Source organism: Talpa occidentalis, unplaced genomic scaffold (assembly GCF_014898055.3).
Source record: "Talpa occidentalis isolate TD23 unplaced genomic scaffold, MPIMG_talOcc4v2.1, whole genome shotgun sequence".
NCBI lineage: Eukaryota > Metazoa > Chordata > Mammalia > Eulipotyphla > Talpidae > Talpa > Talpa occidentalis.
Genome location: NW_026555331.1, coordinates 155062754 through 155081113, shown reverse-complemented (window position 1 = coordinate 155081113; position 18360 = coordinate 155062754). Strand labels below are relative to the sequence as shown.

At 61.3% G+C, this 18360-nt stretch overlaps 2 protein-coding genes across 4 annotated transcripts in view; one reads left to right on the top strand and one right to left on the bottom strand.

Moving 5' to 3' along the window:
* LMBR1 (limb development membrane protein 1) overlaps positions 1-18360 on the top strand; it is an 81147-nt gene that overhangs the window by 8533 nt on the left and 54254 nt on the right. For all 3 annotated transcript variants that reach the window (XM_037516463.2, XM_037516454.2, XM_037516450.2), the window contains exons 2-4: positions 6107-6179; positions 7885-7924; positions 11567-11706. Coding sequence is in view for 2 of the 3 variants with exons in the window: in XM_037516454.2 (XP_037372351.1) it covers positions 6107-6179; positions 7885-7924; positions 11567-11706 (253 nt within the window). In the remaining variant the exon portion in view is untranslated. The remainder of the gene's footprint in view (positions 1-6106; positions 6180-7884; positions 7925-11566; positions 11707-18360) is intronic.
* On the bottom strand, positions 383-6341 carry LOC119249261 (ADP/ATP translocase 3-like). Its single transcript, XM_037516479.1, has 2 exons — positions 6091-6341; positions 383-2305 (listed from the first exon to the last, which is right to left on the bottom strand). The coding sequence occupies exon 2, from the start codon at positions 2192-2194 to the stop codon at positions 1178-1180; it is 1017 nt and encodes a 338-aa protein (XP_037372376.1). The 5' UTR covers positions 2195-2305; positions 6091-6341; the 3' UTR covers positions 383-1177.

Sequence of the window (18360 nt, the reverse complement as noted above, 5' to 3'; positions counted from 1 at the left end):
GTCTCAGTGCTATCACCACTATGGTCAGCAGTGGATTCAGCGGATTCAGTCAGTCCACTTGTTCTGAGCCCCACTCTGTCTGTGGGAAATCCTCTCACCCCTGCACATCTGGCCTGCACTGCCCAGTTCACCCATGCAAAAAGAGAAAAAGAAAAGAAGATCAGAATGAAACCCCTTGTGCTGCTGGGGTTGGGGGGAGGGGAGGGAGGAGCATTCCGTTCACCCTGACAAAGGCCTGCCCTCCCGAGCCAACCCTCCCCACCAGAGCCAGGCTTCTGCAGCAGAGTAGGAAATTATAGCGGAAAGAGCTGTGAGGTGGTGAGTCCAGCGTTCCCCTAATACTGAAGTCAGACAAAGACATTGCTATAAAGAGAAACTACAGACGTCAAGCTCTCGCGAAGATGCATAATTCTGCAAGAAAACAGCAGAAAGTGCAGTTTAACAAGAGCACTGCGCCATGATCACATGGAGTTTACCCAAGTATGCAAGAGTGGCTCAGCATTCAAAAATCACTTCCTGCAACCTGATGGCATCCACAGGTTAAAAGCAGAAATGTGTTCTCATCGATACATGCAGAAGCAGCCCTAGACAAAATCCAAACACCCATTCAGGATGAAACTTGGTAGGCTGTGAATGGAGGGGGACCTTCCTCACCCTGACTGGGAATGTCCACAGGCGTCTCTCGCTAACCTCATGCCTCATGGTGAGAAACCGGACGCTTTCCCACTGCGATCAGGAGCCTGGCATTCCTGATGTCCCCTCCCAGCACTGCTTTGTTTTCCTTTTTCTGTCCAGTTTTTTATTGTTTGGTGGCAGAATGCCCAACAGAGAAGGTGATTGCAAACATTTGACTGTGCCAAAGAGGATGGCGCTTAAGTCAAGTGGAGGCGTGAGCCTGTTAAATAAATACTTGAGCACACTCGGGCCTACAAGCCTGGACGCTAGGTCTGCGGGGCCAGCTGCCCTGCCCCGGCCGAGACTGGGGCTTCCTCCCCGCCGGCGTCAGTGTGTGGAATCAGGTGCCAGTGGTCGTCATCACAATGAACCCTTTTCCAGAGCTTTCCACCGGCCTCTAATGCGTGATCTGGCCAGGACCACGACAACTGCACTCTGGATGGCCTGCCCCCTCCGCTCTGAAGATCTCCCTCCAGCAGTCCCAGGGGTCATGGCCGCGACGTCAGCAGCTCTGTGGCCCAACCGCATCGCCGCGCGACGCTGCGTGGTGTAGGAGCGGCGGGGGGCCGCGCTGGCCTCGGCTCTCGCCCTCAGGGCGGTCATCCGGCTCACCGCGACGCACGTGCTCCTGGGGCCGGGGCGCGTGCTCCGTCGTGCGTGCCACAGTAGACGCCCTGTAGACGGAGGTGCCCTGTAGACGGTGACGCCCTTTAGATGGTGATGCCCTGTAGACGGTGGTGACCTGTAGGTGCTGCCCTGGAGTTGGTGACGCCCTGTAGACAGAGGTGACCTGTAGGTGTTGCCCTGTAAATGGTAACGCCCTGTAGACGGTGGTGACCTGTAGGTGGTACTGCCCTGTAGATGGTGGTGCCCTGTAGATGGTGGTGCCCTGCAGACAGTGGTGCCCTGTGGGTGGTGATACCCTGTAGGTGGTGCTGCCCTGCAGCTGTGGCTGGTGCCCTGCAGATGGTGGTGCCCTGTGGTCGACGCTGGTGCCCTGCAGAGGGGTGTCGAAGCCCTGGTACAGTCCCCGGATGCTGTCGGACTTGCTGGTCTTCACCAGACAGTTGCTCAGGGCCTTGAACTCCCGCTGTGTGCCTGACTTCCCTGCACTGGCATCCAGCCGGGCCCTGGTGAAGTCCAGGGGGTAGACGAGGCAAAGGGCAGCTGACTTGCCGGCCACGCCCCTCCAGGAGTGTGCGTGCTGGTCCGCGTGCCCCCCGGGGAGCTGCCAGTGCTTATCCTTGAGGGCAAAGTTGAAGGGTCGGGTGGGGATGTCACTGATGAGGTTGACCAGGGTGCCCCGCCAGAAGGACGGGGGGTGCGCCTGCCCCTTGGGAATGCGCGCAGTGCGCTCCACGGCGCCCTCAAGCTGCATGTCGGCTGGCCTGTGTGTGCTGGCCGGCTGCCCCTGTGGCAGCAGCTTGCCCCGCTGGTTCAGGGCTGCGGCTGTCTTGGAGAGGGTGGTGGTGACGTCTGCCAGGAAGCCCTTGGCGAAGGAGACGACCCGACCTGCCATGCTGGCGGAGGTGGCGGAGCGAGGCGCTGGGGGCGGAGGGTGTGTCCTCTCAGCCCCGAGCCCGGCCGAGGAGCGCACCACGGCTTTTCAGCATTGGCCCGGCAGTCCCAGCTAGTGCAGTAAGAGAAGAAAAGAAAACGGAGTAATGGGTACGGATCCGGGAGAAAGCGAGTCTGTTCACACGCAGCACGGCTTTACGTGGAGAACCCCAGGGTGAGGGACGGACAGCGCCCGGGCTGCCGGATTCCCGCTGGCGCTCGCGCGGGCCGTGCCCGTGCACCGGCGGGGACACCGTGGAGCACACAGCGCGCTCTCGGCGCCCCCGGGAGGAAGAAGCCCCTGGGTACAAAACACGTACCCGGCGAGGAAAAGCCCCTCCTTGAGCGGGTGAGTGCTTAGATCGGGAGGGACTCGAGTTTTCAGCACGGGACAGTGACGCTGTGGCCAGGCTGTGACCCGCGGCCTGCGGGGGCACGCGGCGCCGGGCAGGAGGCTGCTTTACGGCCGACTCCCGCGGAGTTCCCGGCGCTGACCCGGGTGGCCCGGAGCCCCTGCCGCAGGCGGGCCAGCGGCCGGCGGTGCGCACCTCCTCCGGATTTCTGTGCCGGGACGTGTAGCTTTCTAAAATCGATGCCGATGTGTGGCTTGTCTGGCTGGAGGGGCCCGGCTGGGGCTGGGGACGAGCAGCGGGCCGGGGTGCGACCTGCGGCCTGTTCTTGGAAGATGAGCCCAGGGCAGGGGCTTCCAGAGATGTGCTCTTCGGGCGTGTCTCCTTTCATGGAGCTGAACGTGCATGACGAGCGCCCCGGGGAGAAGGCTCCTTCACGAGGAGCGTCGCGTGGGCGCCGGCGCTGTGCTCACGCGTGGGCGGGCGGGGCGGCGGGGCTCTGAGGACTTGGAGGCGGAGCGGCTGGGGCCCAGGCCAGGGACCAGCGGGCCGGCTGGCTCGGCTGCCCCTTCCGGCCTTGCCCGGAGTGCGGGTGCGGGGCACAGGCGGGAAAGATAGACTCTTAAACATTTCAAGAAGCGGCAGTGCGGCCCAGCACCGGCGTGGCGGGACCTGACGTGCTGCGGTCACGCTGACACGTGGACCACGGCGCCTACGGAAGTGCTGGCCGAGCAGAGCGCTGGCGTCAGGAAGCCGCCTTTCTCCAGAGAGGCGGCTTGTCGCCGCGTCAAGCGGGGAAATACGGAGTGAGTGGTGAACATCCGGGCGGAGCCACGCGGAGGTAGCTGGCAGGAAGCGCGCACGGGGGCCTCTGGCCTCCTCCTGCTGTCGGGACGAGGGAGGTCTGGCCGCCGGCCCGGCCCATCTGCAGGCACGGATGCTCGCGTGTCGGCTGCGATTGTGTGACACTGCAGTGGCGCCTCCTTTCTCACCCTTTGGTGCCTGCCACCCCCAGATCTGTGAGAAGTTAAGTGGAAACTGATTTTAATATAATGTCCTTAAAAAACCTCATGAATCATTGCTGTCCCGGTTGGCACGTGGGACGTTCCTGGGTAACTGTCCCTCCACATTGATTGCGATGCCTCTTGTGCGTACAAACATATTTCGGGTAACTGTGTGTTGACATAGCATTGCTTGATGCTACTGTGTAGGTTTCAGGCGGACGGCATTATAATTCAGCCTCTCTACAACATGGCGATCGCTCCCAGAATCCCAGTTTCCACCCAGTACTGTTCAGAAGCCCTTTATCCAGTTGCCAGCCTCCCCTGTCGCCCCACAACTCCGCAACCGCCATTTTGTTCTCATAATCTAAGAGTTCGTTTTTAGCTCATCTTCCACAGCTGAGTGAAATTACACGTGCTTGTTGTCTGCCTTATTTCACGAAGCGTAACACTCCCCAGATCCATACATGTCACAAACAGGAAGGCTTCGTCTTTTTCACAGCCGAGTAGTATTCATTGGCGTGTCTGGGTCGCATGGTCTTTATTCACTCATCTGTCCCGGGCACTTGAGTGTTTCCTGCTCTCAGTTATTCAGACCACCGCTGCCGCGCCACGGGCAGGGCGCCCGCCTCTGGATGTGCGTGTTCGTGTTCTCCAGGTAAATGCTCAGAGGGGGAGTAGCTGGGTCACGTGGTACTCCTGTCCTCGGCTTTTTTTCTTTTTTTTTTTTAATACAAGAACCGGAGTACAGGCCAGATGTGCAGGAGGGTGAGAGGATTCCCCAGAGACAGAGCGGGGAGCAGAACAGGCAGACGGACGAAATACACTGCTGAGGGGAGCAGCGGGCGAGACAGGAGAGGTCTGCCGTGCCATGTGGGGCCCTCGCCAGCCGGCTGGGATCGAACCAGCGCTGCAGAGGCTGCGGGCAGCTTCGCAACCCAGCGCTCAACCGCTGCGCCACCAGGGAGGCCCCCCGTCCTTGGCTTTTTAAGGAACTGAAAATGCAAAACCATAAGGCATGTGGGCCAGGACAGGCCGTGCAGCCTCGCCTCGGCAGGGCCTTGTGGGCCCGCCTGCGACAGTGGGGGCGCAGAGGCAAACCCAAGCAGCGGGACTCTGAGCTGGTGGGGGAGTCCCCCGAGCCAGGGCCGGGGGCAGTGACGCAGCCACGCGCGGGGAGGGGTGTCCAGGCAGTCAGAGAAGGACCGAGGCCGGACACGCTCACTCCACATACAGACAAGCTCCGAGTGGACGAGAGGTTTAGACACGGACCGACAGCGGCCGTGGGTGGAAACATGGACCACGCCTTTGTGACACCAGTGACGGCAGCCCTGGGGACTGGACACCGGCGCCGTGGGACAGAGGCAGGTTTACCTCAGGTCACAGAGTCCCCCCCGGCCTGGCGCCACACGGGAGAGTCACGGGTCGCCCTGTCTTCACGCTAAACTGAAAAGGGTTAATATCTAGGCTGTAGGGAAAAACTCACAAAATCCAACAATTAAAAAAATCCAAACCACCCAATCCATCAGTACGCGGGCAGCAGATCTGAACGGACCGTCCGCCAGGAGGAGGCCAGGCCAGTCGCTCCGCCATGGCTCCCGGGAGCGAGGAGAGAGAGCGCAGAGTCAGAGCCCCGGGAGGCTGACCCCCACCGGGAGGGCCGCGCGCCGTAGAGTCCCGCTGGAGGGTGCCGAGGGGGAGCCCCGGCCTGCTCCTTCGGGGGCGAGGCTAGAGCAGCGTGGGGGCCCCTGTCCGCGCCCGGCCCTGGCGGTGGAGACGCGGCGCTCGCAGCCCGTCAGCGCAGAGATGTCCGCGCCGGTGTTGACGGGCACCGGGCGCCCGTGGGCATCGACGGCGGGTCAAGGGCAAGAGGGGTCACGCTTGGGGCTGCCCGGCCTCGAGGAAGGACGGGCGCCAGCGGCGGTGGCGGGGGCAGTGCCGGGCGCCCGTCCGGTGGGCAGTTTGCCCAAGGGAAGGCCCGCAGAGCTCGCGGACGTTGGTAAGAAGCTGGTCAGGGCTTCTGAAGTCGGGGAGCGGCTGAGGGGTGGCGGTGGAAGAAACGTTTTAGAAAGGGGCCCGATCTAGACGGGCTTCCGTGTCTTCCTGGGCCCCGGTCGTTGGGTGTGTGTGCTTCAAGCTGCGCTGGACGTGCGGGCGTAAGGCTGAGGCGGCCTTGGGCTCAGCAGTACCTCCAGCGCCCCCAGAAGGCAACTGCGCGGAGGGGCTGTCACAGGCCCCGCGTCTGCCGGCTGGGGCCGGGCCGTGGCGCGAGTGGGCTCCGTGGGTGGGGGTGGGGGTGGGGGTCGTGCTGGTGCCTGGGATCGGCGCGGCTGGCTCCGCGTGGACGCGCTCCTGCACACGCTCCGGCCCACGGCTCTGTTTTCGTGCGGTGGAATTCATGTCGAATTGCGTGGCAGGTTCACTTTTTAGCAGAGGAGCCCTCCCTGCCCTCCAGCTACCAGAGGCGCGTCCTCTGTTGACCAGTGCGGCCATGTGACGGCACTCACGTCTGCTCTCTTTCAGATATGCTTCCTCCTGTTCGCTGTCCTCTACGTGGCTTCCTATTTCATCATCACGAGGTACAAGCGGAAATCAGGCAAGTGGGCGTGTGGGTGCGGGCCTGTGAGGGGGCTACGGTGCCCTCCAGGGAGCCTGCTGCTCTCGGGCCATCCCCCGCGCCGGCCTGTGCGGGGCGGTCAGCCTCGGGGAGCACCCAAGGGTGATTCCACGAGCGTGTTGGGTGCTTTGTGGCCCCGCCTCCCCCAGGCTCCCGGAATGTCCTCCTTGTGACACCCCCCAGGCTCCCGGAATGCCCTTTATTTCTCTGAGGCCACAAAGGGGTTAGAGGCTGCACCCTCCAAGTGGTGAGGCCCTCTCACGGTGGCACCCTGTCCGTGTCTTGCCAGAGGGAGCCCGTGTCTGCCCTCCTCTGAGGAGGGACGTGTGCCCATGGGCTCCCAGGCTTTTCTGGCAGTTTCTGCACTGCCGTCTGTGAAACGGCTGCTGCTTTCTAAAATCAGAGGCCTTCGGCCCAGTGGCGCTGGGCTGGGGGTGGGGACACCCGAATTGCATAGGGGTGACTCACCGAAGCCCCTCCACTCTCTCCCATTTCGCTGGCGGGCGATCAGTCGCCACGGGGACTGCCTTACTCTCGCGCACCGCTCGCTCGCTCCGCTGGCTCTGCCCTGCACTCAGGCACCCCTGGGCCTCCCAGCCTCTTGGGGTCTGAAGCCTTCACACCCGAGGCAGCACCTCGGCCTCGCGGTGGGTTTTAGGGTGTTCTGGCTTCGGGCGTCACCGCTCATGGGCGCAGCGCAGAGGCGGAATTGACGCTTGCGATGTATTGTATGAGGGGCAATTGGGGCCTGGTGGGAAGAACTGGACGTGGCATTTGATTCGGGGGTGGCGGTGAGGGCCCTTGTAGTGTGTGGGGAGTTGGACCCAAACGATGTGCTGACACTCGAGCGTTCCTTGGGGCCGGCGGCCATGGGCCATGGCCCGACAGCACAGGCAGTGCCCGTGCCTTGGTCTCTGTGCCCCCTGGTGCCCTCTAGCAGCCTGGAACTGGGACCGCGCGCGGGCCGGCCCTGGACCATGGCCCAGACACCCGCTGACGCCGAAGCCGGCTCCGCGCCCCAGAGGCCGGGAGCGAGCTGGAGCATAAGCCAGTCGGGCCTGAGGAGCGTGGTCGTGCCTCCTTGCGGCTGGGCCGCTGTGCCTTCAGGGACGAGCTGACGCAGGAGGACGGAGGAGACCGCTAGAGCCTCGCAAGGGGCCGGCCTCTCCCCTGACCCCGCTCCGGCCGCCCTGCGGGCTGCTCACGCATGCAGGCGCCACCCCCGGGCGCTGTGGCTGGTCTCGGAGTCCCCCCCTTGCCCCCGCGCCCACGCTGGACACGGCGGGCGCCGCCACTGAACCCTCGCTTCACAGTAGAAGCTGTCCCGCTGCTACCGCCTGGGAAATGTCGTTCAGTAGTGATTTCACTTACCTGGCGTCTCACGAGGCTTCGTGGTGGGCTCGGGGTCTGCCGGGGCTGCGGTGGGAGCGCGCACCGTGGGAAACTGTTCCGTGCATGTGGTGGCTTCGCTGCCAGGCGTTGCGGCCACTCGCGGCGCTGTCCGTTACCCTCCCTGCTCGGAGCTGGTGAGGGCGGCGTGGGGTTTGCGCTGGGGAAGTACACTGGCCTTGACGTTTATTTCTACTCAGTAATTGCCTCTTTCAGTTTTCGTTTTTGTTCACATTTTCTAACGCGTTGCGACCTTTGGTTGGAGAATACGTTAACGCCTTGAATGTCTTTGCAGATGAGCATGAAGATGAGGACGCCGTGGTCAACAGGATCTCGTACGTATCGTAAGGCGCCCTGGCTTGTTCTTCGTGTGGTGGATGCCCTCAGCTTCATGTTCACTTCTGGATAGAAACGTGGAAAATTGTACTTAAAGCGTGACAACACCTCTGTCCACATTCATTCGGTTCCTGAAAAGCACGAGTTGGCAGATACAGGGGGTCCCTGAGGAGTGAGTGTGTCCTATGAAAACTTTGCCTGTTTAAGGAGCTGGCAGGTTTCATCTGGAGATAATTTAACCTGGAAATGGCTGAGGTTTGGGCAAGTGGCTGGACCACAAAAGAGAAAACCGTCGGCTGTTTGGACGGTCTGCCGAGGTGACACGGGCCCGGGCAGGGAGCAGGCGTCTCTGGTCGCGTGGGAATGGGGGGCCCGCCCAGGCGGCTTCGGGAGCGGTGCTGTGGCATGCTGGTGACTTCGGGGCTGTGGCTTCGGGAGCCCGGGGGCTGTGCTATGGCGTGCTGGTGACGTGGGGAGACACAGCCCGCAGCTTCCTTGTGGATTCAAGCTGGATGCAGAGTAGTTACTCCTTCCGCCACGGCTGCGTGATAAAGCTCTGAAAGGCACAGGCCCCACATAGAGGGTCTGCTTGCGCCCAGGGTTTTACTGATGGCTTGAACGTTTTCGGGGGTAATCCCAAAGTTACAGCGAAGTTCTAACTGATGAAAGCGCTTCCTCTGCCGGAAGTGTTGGAGGGTGGCTGCTTGGCCCCCGCACAGGCAGGCTGGAGCAGACAGGCCCGGAGCCATGGCCCTGCTGCTGTGGTCTCACGCCTGGCGCCTCGCCTGACCTCCCGGCACGTCTGCCCTCTGCGTGGTCAGTGGCAGAGGCTGCATCTCCGGGGGCTGAGGGGCGGGGGTTGGGAGATGGTGTGAGCACCCCCGAATCTCGCACCTGCGTCCAGCCCCTGGCCCCAAAGGAAGGAGTGCTAACAGGCCTCCCTGTGGCCCCTTGGGGGTGTGACCCGGCAGGCGAGCCCTCCCGAGGGTTACGGGGGCCTCTTGGGGTGCTGAGCTCCTGCTGGACCTGGACGGTGCGCCGGGTACCTCGGGAGTGTGTCTGTGAAGCCGTAGTTCTCGTCAGCTTTACCTCCACAAGAACCGCTCCAGCGGTTGAGCGCTGGGCTGAGAGGCTGCCTGCAGCCTCTGCAGGGCCGGTTTGTTCCCTGGCCACTGGCGAGGGTCCCAAAAAAAAAAAAAAAAAAAAGAACCGCTCCAGCTTAGCTCGAGCAGGGCTGCTTCCTGCATCCCGGGGAGAGCCGGCCAGCCCGGCTTCCCCGGCCCACAGCCGCCCACGCCGGGGCACGCTCCTGCCCAGGGCTTGTGCCTGACCGCAGGTCCCTGACTTGACATAACGACACAGGATTGGGGCCTTGCTCTGTCCCGGCCCCAGGCTTCGGGGGCGTGGCTGGCCTCCACCTGGGAGGGGAGGGCAGGGAAGTTCGGTCTCCTACCTCAGAAAGCTGCGGTAGCCCCAGCTGTGTGAGGGCAGGTAGTTCTCTCTGTGGGCCCCGGTGTGGGGGCCTGTGAGCACGACACCTCTGCCTGTGCCCCACTTGGGCGCACCCCCACTTAGATGCCAATCAGCTGCGGCAACCTGGCAGCAGTCAGTCTCTCTGGCTCTCCCTTTTTAGGTGTCCTGGGCCTGCTCCTCAGCCCGCACCTGTCCAGGGGTGGCCTTTTCCAGAGGGGGTCTGTGTCCTGCTCCTGCTGAAGGGGGGTGTGGGCACGCACGTCAGTGGCGCCCAGGGGCCCCCATCTCATTATCTTCACCGCAGTTCCCCTTTCTGTGCCACCAGAGCCCAGCGGGGGCCGAGAGGGCCGGGTTTCTCCTGGTGAGCAGTGGCCAGCACAGCCCCTGGCCTGGGGCTGTGGACTAGGGTGGGCCGAGCAGAGGTGTGCGCTCAGGGTCAGGCCCGCCCCAGACGAAGGGAGCTGAGTGGACGCCTCTCCGTCTTCTGGGCCTTCGGACACGTGGTCAGTGGGGCGAGTCCACCCCTGCCGGCTGTGGTCAGTGCAGCCAGGCCTATTGGGCAGGCGGGCGCCCCAGACCCCTGGGGGCGGCAGAATCTGCAGGGCGGCTTTGGGCCTTTGTGCCCGTGGAGACTCCAGGCCCCGCGTATAGCCTGCCTCCCAGTCTCCTGGCCGCTCAGGCCAACCCCGCCAGGGCTGACTGGCCCCTGCCTCATCCTGCTAGAGCCCTTGGGTCTGGAGGTACATGGGCCCTGAGGCCCTTTTCTGTGGTGCGATGGCCACGTGACGATGGCCACCTCCGTGGGCCTTTCCTTTGGGCTGCCGGCATTTCACTGCTGCCTCCCCTGTCGCAGAGGCCGGGGCGGTCAGGAGGGGGTGGGGCCCACCTATGCCTCTGGGGCCACAGGTACCGGTGGGTGGTGCTGCAGCCATGGGCCACCTCGGCAGGATCTTGGGGGTCACTGATGGCTTTCAGCTCTGCCTGTTCTCATTAGCATCTGCCTCCGAAAGCCGCAGGTCCAGTGTGTGACTTGGAGCCCCTGAGAGTATGAGGAGGGATTGGGGAGGGTGGTGCAGGCCCCGGAGGGTGGGTCGCTGGGGGTGTTCCAGGGTGCGCTGGCTGCGCAGGCCTGTAAAGGGGCACCCCGAGACCACCACGCAGGGCAAGGAGCTGGCATGGGGCACGCTGTGGCCATGGGTGGGGCCAGTGCGGGCAGGCGAGACCACACTCAGCCGCCAGAGTGTGACCCTCAGGCCATTCCGGGTTCCCACCGGCGCTGGGGGGCCTGGAGCAGCTGGGCACTAGTGCCCCGGACTGCTGCCCCTGAGCTGTCCACTTGACAAGATTCGCATCCAGGATTTTGTGGGACCTCCTGACGCACTGGGCGTCCGCAGGCGGTGAGTGAGCAGGCCCGGCTGTTTCCGGCTCCTCGGGGGAGCCCTTGCGGTGCTAGGTGGGCCCCCCTCAGAGCTGCAGGCAGGGGTGACTTCCGAGCACTGAGCCCAACGGCCCACTTTTTGTTCCGCCTCCTCGCCTCTGCTTCCGTATTCTTTCCTTCTGAACTTCCATGGCGGGCATCCAGGCTCCAGCCCTAGTGGGACGTGGGTTCCCTTTTGCCATTTGACTCTTTTAAAAATGTTTTTTAAACCTGGTCTAACTCTGCAGACACTTGTGAGCCGAGAGGCGAAGGCCCCGCTCCTGCCTCTGCTCTGCCTGCGCGGCGCCAGGAGAGCTGTGGGCCTCTGCTGAGCCCTCCCTGGCTCCGCGCGGGCGCGGCGATGCTGGTGTCCCGGGCCGCGGAGGCCGTCCTGCGGTCCCCGCTGTTACGAGTGTGATGCATTTAACCTCTGCCCGTTTCACGGGGCGCGTCGATGGCTTTGCGAGTCTTCTCCCTGAAATAGCCATTTTAAATTAATTCATTTCCGCGCTCCCTTCACAAGTATTTTTTCACCTGAAACAGTTGTTGCGTTGCTTTTAGCATCTACTGCCAAGTCGCTAATTAAATGCAATTGTGAGATAAATACTGATGTTTAATCGAGGAGCGGGACGCCTGCCTGTTCCAGGGCACGCTCGCCGGGGGCCCAGAGCGGGTCCTCCGGGGTGCCCAGCCCCCCACCCAGCCCCCCCTCCCGGCTCCCACTCGCGCAGCCTGACGCCTCTCTCCGCAGGCTGTTCCTGAGCACCTTCACGCTGGCCGTGTCGGCGGGGGCCGTGCTGCTGCTGCCGCTGTCCATCGTCAGCAACGAGGTCCTGCTCTCCTTCCCCCAGAGCTACTACATCCAGTGGCTGAACGGCTCGCTGATCCACGGTCAGTGTGTGTGTGTGGGGGGCTCAGGGGACTCCCGGGGGCTGGTTTATGACAGGCAGCCTGTAGACAGCCTTAAAAACCTGCATTCCAGTCTCGGGTCAACCCAAGATTGGGACATTTGGGTCTTGGGTCGTTTTCTCGAATTTTTTGTGAGGTGGGACATCTTAATTTTAAAATTTGTAAAATCTATTAAAAAGACTTAGTGTATCTTCTTAATATGTTTTCTTGTCCGTTGCTATTGAATTACGTCTTCCGTGTGTGTGACACACCAGCTTAGTCTGAGTTCTGTGGGTATGGTTTTCCACTTGTTATTTGGCATTTTGATTTTGGGAATGGACACGCTGCCAGTCTTTGTCGTTATTTGGTTTTTCTTTCGTTGCTTTTGTGCCTGGAAGATCCTTTCCACCCCCGAGGGCTGGCATACGTTCTCCTTCTGTTTTAACAAAGGGGTTTGTTTACCTGCTTCATTCACCTAGAGTTTGTGTCTCACTAGATCACTGCTTCTCCCGGCCTCCGTGTCTGGAGAAATGCTATTTGCTGGAGACAATTCGGAAACAAAGTGGCTTGTTCACCCTCCAGCCGCACCCCTGGGAGCCCCGGGGGCACAGGCTGGGGGCCCTGGGGAGCCTGGTGTCCCGGGAATGGGGAACGGGCCTTTGCCCGGCTCGCTCTTCCCCCTGTCCTGCCGCCACGGCCTCGCCCAGGCTCCGCACTGAAAAAGCGACAAGGTACATCCTTATAAATAAACATGCGTCCTCGGATGCTCTGCAGCTCCCTTTCCAGGCCGGCCTGTGTTAAAGGGCTGGGGAGATGCTTCCCACCGGGCCTGTGTGCCTCTCCCGGCAGCGGCGGGCCTCTGCGCCCAGGAGCCTCCTCGCAGTCACGCTCCCAGGGACGAGCTCGCTCTCCCCGCAGAGCCCCCTTTGCCCAGGTGGTCACAGGTCTCTCTGAGGCGGCGTTGGGGCGCCCCCCTCTGCCGTGTTTGGGTGTCCTGTCTTCTGTGACTGGCTGCCGGCCGGGCAATTTGCACGCGGCCCCCTAGCTGCCCTTTACCCCGCTCGCTCAGGCCGTTTCTCGACATGTAGAATCTTACTAGCCAGCATCAGGCACGCATTTTCTTCCGGCCTTTGTGGTTTCTGCTGTGCCTGAGACTGGACACAGTGGGGGCTTTGATGCCCTGACGGCCAGCAAGACCTTGTGGGTCAGACAACTAGCGAGTGAATGAAAAGAAATAACTTTTTTTTTTTTATATACACAATTTTTTTTTTAAAAGATTTATTTATTTATGTATACAAGCACTGGGTACAGTCCGAAGCGTGGGAGGGTGAGAGAATTCACCAGAGCCAGAGCGGGGAGCAGAGCAGGCAGAAGGACCGAAGGACACTGCTGAGGGGAGCAGCGGGTGGCAGGAGAGGTCCGCGCGCCATGTGGGACCCTCCTCCAGTGGCCGGGGAGCAGCCGGGGATCGAACCGGCGCTGCAGAGGCTGCGGGCAGCTTCGCAACCCAGCGCTCAACCGCTGGGCCACAGGGGAGGTCCTGAAAAGAAATAATTTTTTGCTGCTTGGCCAGTGAGACAGTCAAGTAAGCAAACTAAGGTCTTTTTTTCTTTTTTAAGATTTATTTATTGATGCATACAAGAACTGGGGCGCAGGCTAGAGGTGCGGGGGTGGTGAGAGGACTCACCAGAGACAGAGTGGGGTGCAGACCAGGTGGATTGACTGAAACACACTGCTGAGGGGAGCAGCAGAAAGACAGGAGAGGTCTGCTGTGCCCTGTGGGGCAACTCCCTGGCTGGGCATGGAATTCAGGCTGCAATGGCTGCCGACAGCTTCATAGTGCAGAGACTTAACCCCTGCGCCAGCAGGGAGGCCCCCCAAACTAATGTTAACACGCAGATATAATTGGCTACTGAAGAGTCACCTGTTGCCACGAGACCGGAAGCTGGAAAGTGAGGCCATGCTCCCCCTGTTCCTTGTCACTGTGAGGTGAGGTGATTGTTTGTTCTTAACCAGTAGGTGGATGCAGGCAATGGCCAAGATGGCTTTTGCTGCATTGCCAGATGTTGGGAGGAGACGGCGCTGCCAGGTTCCCTCAGGCCCTGGCTTTCTGCGAGGCTGTGGTGCTGCAGCGAGGGGCCTGGGTGCTGGCGTCCTCACTGGCAGTGTGGGCTCCCGGGCAGGCCGGGTGGCAGGTGGCTGGCCTGGGCTGCTGTGTGGCCAGATGCTGCTTGTTGCCTTGGTGACGCCAGGCCAGGCCATCTCTTTCTCTGTTTGTGGCCCGTGGCATGCTGGGCGTGGGCGGCAGAGGCCGTGACCTCGAGGTAAACACCTGCTTGTTGGGGTCTTTTTGGCTGTAGCGTGAGGTGTGCAGGCCCAGGCGTTAGTGAGCCAGGTGTGCAGAGCATGCCGGGTCAGCCGTGTGAGCGTGTAGACAAGCCACGCCGTGGGTGGTGACGCGGGTGCGTGAGCCACCCCTGCCGGAGCTGGGAGCCTGCTCCGTGTGTCCTCAGGGGTCTGGCCAGCCCCGGGGCTCCATCGGCCTGGTGGTCTCTCCGGGGCCTTGTCTCTCCTCGAGCCCCTTGCCAGCTCTGTCCTTCACGGCCTGTAGCACTTTTCGAGCGTCACGGCCCCCTCTCTCCTGTGTGTGGCGCTTTACCCTACGGGCGACTTCGGGCGAGCTCCCCTAGGTCCTTGACGTCCTGGCCTGAGGAAGGCTCACTTCTTGGCTTTTTAACCTATCGCCGTGGCTGGGCCGGCCACAGTCCGGGCAGCGCAGGAGAGCGGACGCCTGGTCCCCCCTGAGTCCAAAGGCTACAGGGGACTCAGCTTGGAGACAGGTGGGCAGGCGGGCAAGGGCTCCAGTTTGGGGGCTGCCCATCCGCCCCGCCTGCTGGCTCGGCTCTGAGTCTCGTCTGCGGCACCTCCAGCAGAGGTGGGGACGTGTGGCCAAGTGTCCAGGGCCCTAGCTGTGTCAGGTGGACAAGTGGAGCTGGCCTTCGTGAGCCCAACCTGTCAGCTTGGCACCTTGTCTCCTGGCCGAGGGTGTGTGGCCCTCACTCTGGCCTGCAGCGGCTGCCTTTGGCCTTACCTGATACCGCAGGACAGGACCCGCCTCCTGGGAGTGCCTGGAGCTGCCCCGGGAGCCACGCCTTTTCCCTGGGCTGGTCCCCCTCGCTGTTCCTTAGCGGCCAAGGGCCCGTGCACTCCCGGAGGAGGTGGTCTCCGTGGAGTCGTGCTCCAGGATAACAGAGCGGAAGGCCACGGAGCAGGGGGCAGCGTCTCGCTGATGGTCACTGGGCTGTTGAGGGTGCCACTTCCACCTGTACCTCTTGGTCCCGGTCGGGGAGCCCTGACTGCGGGGAAGACGCCAACTTGGAGGTAACCCCTGGTGTGCAGCCCGTGTGGGCGCTGCGGTGGGGAGGCTTTCTGCAGGTCACGAGTATGGACTCCGGGGAGCTCCGGAAGTGGCTTGGCTGAGGGTCAGCTCTCCCCGCCCATGGTGGCCACCTCGGCATGGGCCGGCGCTTGGTGGCCACGCTCAGCGCGGTTTGCAGCAGTCCGGAAGGAAGCGGGTCACTGCGTGGAGGGCAGGGCTGAGACTCGCCCAGCGGGCCCTGCCACAGAACAGGTGCCTCCCAGGGCGCCCTCCGGACGACCCAGGTCCATGGCGCCGCAGGGCTCGCAGGCCGAGCAGACCTCGGTGGCTAGACTGTCCAGAACCCCTCCGTCGGGCCGCAGGGCCAGCAGCCAGTGCCATGGGCTGGGATGAGAGGTGCGCTGCCGCCCGCGGTATGGTGTGGGGTGGGCAGCGCATCCTTCACTTTAGAGGGGCTTTGATACCCTGCACTCTGCGCTCCTGGAAAGTGCCCTGAGGTACAAGGCCGCTGAGTTTTCGAGGGGCCTGTTTCCCGCCCTCTGCCGTGCAGCGCCTTGCCTGAGGCGCGCTGGCCGCTGCCCGGCTCCTCTGCCGGCTGGAGGGCGGGCTGGCCCGGCCCGCGCAAGGTGCACACTGTCTGGCGCTCAGGGCGGGCGGAGAGGCAGGCCCAGCGCGGGGAGGGCGGCGGGGGCGGAGTCACTCCATGGGGCGCACCGGCCCTCCCCGTCCTCTCCAGGCCCAGCGTCTCCCGTGGGCTGGGGTCACGTCCTCCCCGACACCCTCGTGGTGGAGACGGTGTCCGCGGGGTGTGCATGGGATGTGGAAGAGGTTGAAAGAAGGGTCTCCCTCTGGGGGCAGCACCCCGGGCCCCGCGTCCCCTCGTGTGCGTGCGGGCAGGCGCTTCCCGGTGCCCAGGGCGCTCCGCGGGCCCTGCGGGTGGCAATTGCACAGCTCTCTGCTGGCGCCGTCCCGAGCAGATAAGCGCGCCTATTCTAGCTCTGGGACTTTGTAGGACTGGCTCTTCAAAAGCAACTTGGAGATTTTTCTCTAAGGCTTATGGTTTCTTGAAATTTTTTGACGTGAGTCATTTTTTGGCCATTGGAGTCACTCCTCAGTTCCACTACAATGTCGGTTTTGACTCAGTTTGTCATGGTAGGGAGTCTTGCCGGGATCCGAGTCCCTTTCTAATGTGCATTCGTGACCTTTTTTTGTCTGTGGTAACACTGCCTGTTGTGGTTTGAAATACTTTGAGGCTCCAGCAGATGGAGCTAGAAGTTAACACATCCGCGGCGGCGCTTCAGGCCGCGGCCGCCTCTGGCTTTGCTCAGTGTCCCAGCCGGGGAGTCGCTCTCTCCCCCCGCCCGGGCTGTGGGGAAGGCACAGCTGCCTCGGCGGCGGGGGCAGGCTTCGGGGCTCGGCCCTCGTCGTCCGCGTGCGGACGCGGCCATGGGTAACAAGGCAGGCCGTGGTTGCACGTCCGAGGCCTGGTTTTGAGTTTAGGAGAGCTTTCGTCAAAGCTGCAGGGCATTGGGAAGGTGCTGGTACGTGCATCTGCTGTTCGCTCGGGAGGCGCTGGAAGCTCACTGCTTGGCCGCGCTGCTGTGGCGAGTAACATAATCAGTGCTTGGCGATGTAGAACAGGTTTATTATTTCCTCTGTCCGTGTCGGATGTTTTTCTTGTAGCAACTTTAACTTTCCTACATGTTGCAAATTTGATAATAAATGACCATGAACTAAATCTGAAATTTTGCATTTATTCTTGTTAGTCAACAATTTTTACATTTAATGATTTACACTGAAAAAGCTGGTTGTGTAGATGATTATCTTTTAGGTAGGATAAGACCATCCGCTCTCAAATTCTTTGTGTTAAGTGAGTATCTCTTGCAAAAATAACACAGTGGTGGTTCTAGGTTATATCATACCCTGCTCAGCTGTGGTTGTCAAAACCATCAGCAGCGGTGTGAAGCCTCCCAGGGAGGGGGCCTCAGTGAATTAAAAACAATGAAATTATATATATTTGAAGTTTGGTATCTAGAAGAAAACGTCTAGTTTCATAATATACTAAATGAGCTGGTGTTTGGAATCTGTGTGATCACCTGCATCGTTGTCCTCGCGTGTCCATCAGGCAGCGCTGCTGCTCGGGGACTGTAGGGACCATTTTCTCCTCCTTGACGCTCTTCATGGAAAGTGTGTTGGTCAGAATAGATACTTGTGGGGCCTCCCTGGTGGCGCAAGGGGTTAAGACGCAACCTATGAAGCTGTCCGCAGCCTCTGCAGCACGAGTTCATTTCCCAGCCGGCCGGGGAGGTGACCCACATGGTGCCGCAGACCCCTCCTGTCTCCCCGCTGCTCCCCTCAGCAGTGTGTTTCAGTCAGTCTGCCTGTTCTGCTCCCCGCTCTGTCTCTGGTGAGTCCTCTCACCCCCCGCATCTCTGGCCTGTACCCCAGCTCTTGTGTGCATAAATAAATACATCTTTAAAAAAAAAAAGGAGAATAGATACTTGTGCTGACCTGTGAGCTTTTGCTAAGGCAGCATTTTATTTTTTTAGCTTTGATTTCCAGAGGAAAATTTGCATGAGAAGGACATATATATTCAGGAAGATAAATTCTGGAAGTATGGCTATTTATACATCGATAATAGCAATAAAAAAAGCCTTTCGTGTTGTGAATGGTAGTTGATTGCTGCAAATCACAAAACTAAGTAAAGTGTTTTGCCCCTGGTCGTACCAGCGCAGCACTCCCAGGCCTGCCGTCTTGGGCTCGGCTCTCCGCGGACAGTCTCCGAAGGGCCCCCGCGGTGCTGCCGCGCTGCCGAGGCCGGGCCTTGAGCGTGCAGGGGGTGGTGGGCAGAGGGGCCCTCCAGGGCGTGCTGCCCTCTCCACGGCCGGCTGCCAGGCACAGGGGTGTGCGGGATGTTGAGCCTGGCAGAGGGTTTAAGTATGTTTCACGAGGGCTCAGGTTTTTTCTTCTCTCCTTACAGAAAAGGGATGTGCAGGAAAGCAGGAAGAATACTGTAACGAGAATGATTATTTTAGGAAAGGGTGAAGAGCAAATTTTAGCTTTAAGGCACATCAAGTTCTTGCCTCTCTGGTGCTGACCCGGAAAACGGTCGCACACAGTAAGAACACGCGTGACGGCGCCACATACCAAGACCGCGGGGCCAGAGGGGCGTGGGAAATGACTCGCGCTCGAATCTGCCTCTTGTGGGAGTGCGGTCGGGCCAGGACACCCTCCCCGCCGTTCCCGTCCGCCCAGCCCTGGGGTCCCGTCCGGGTCTG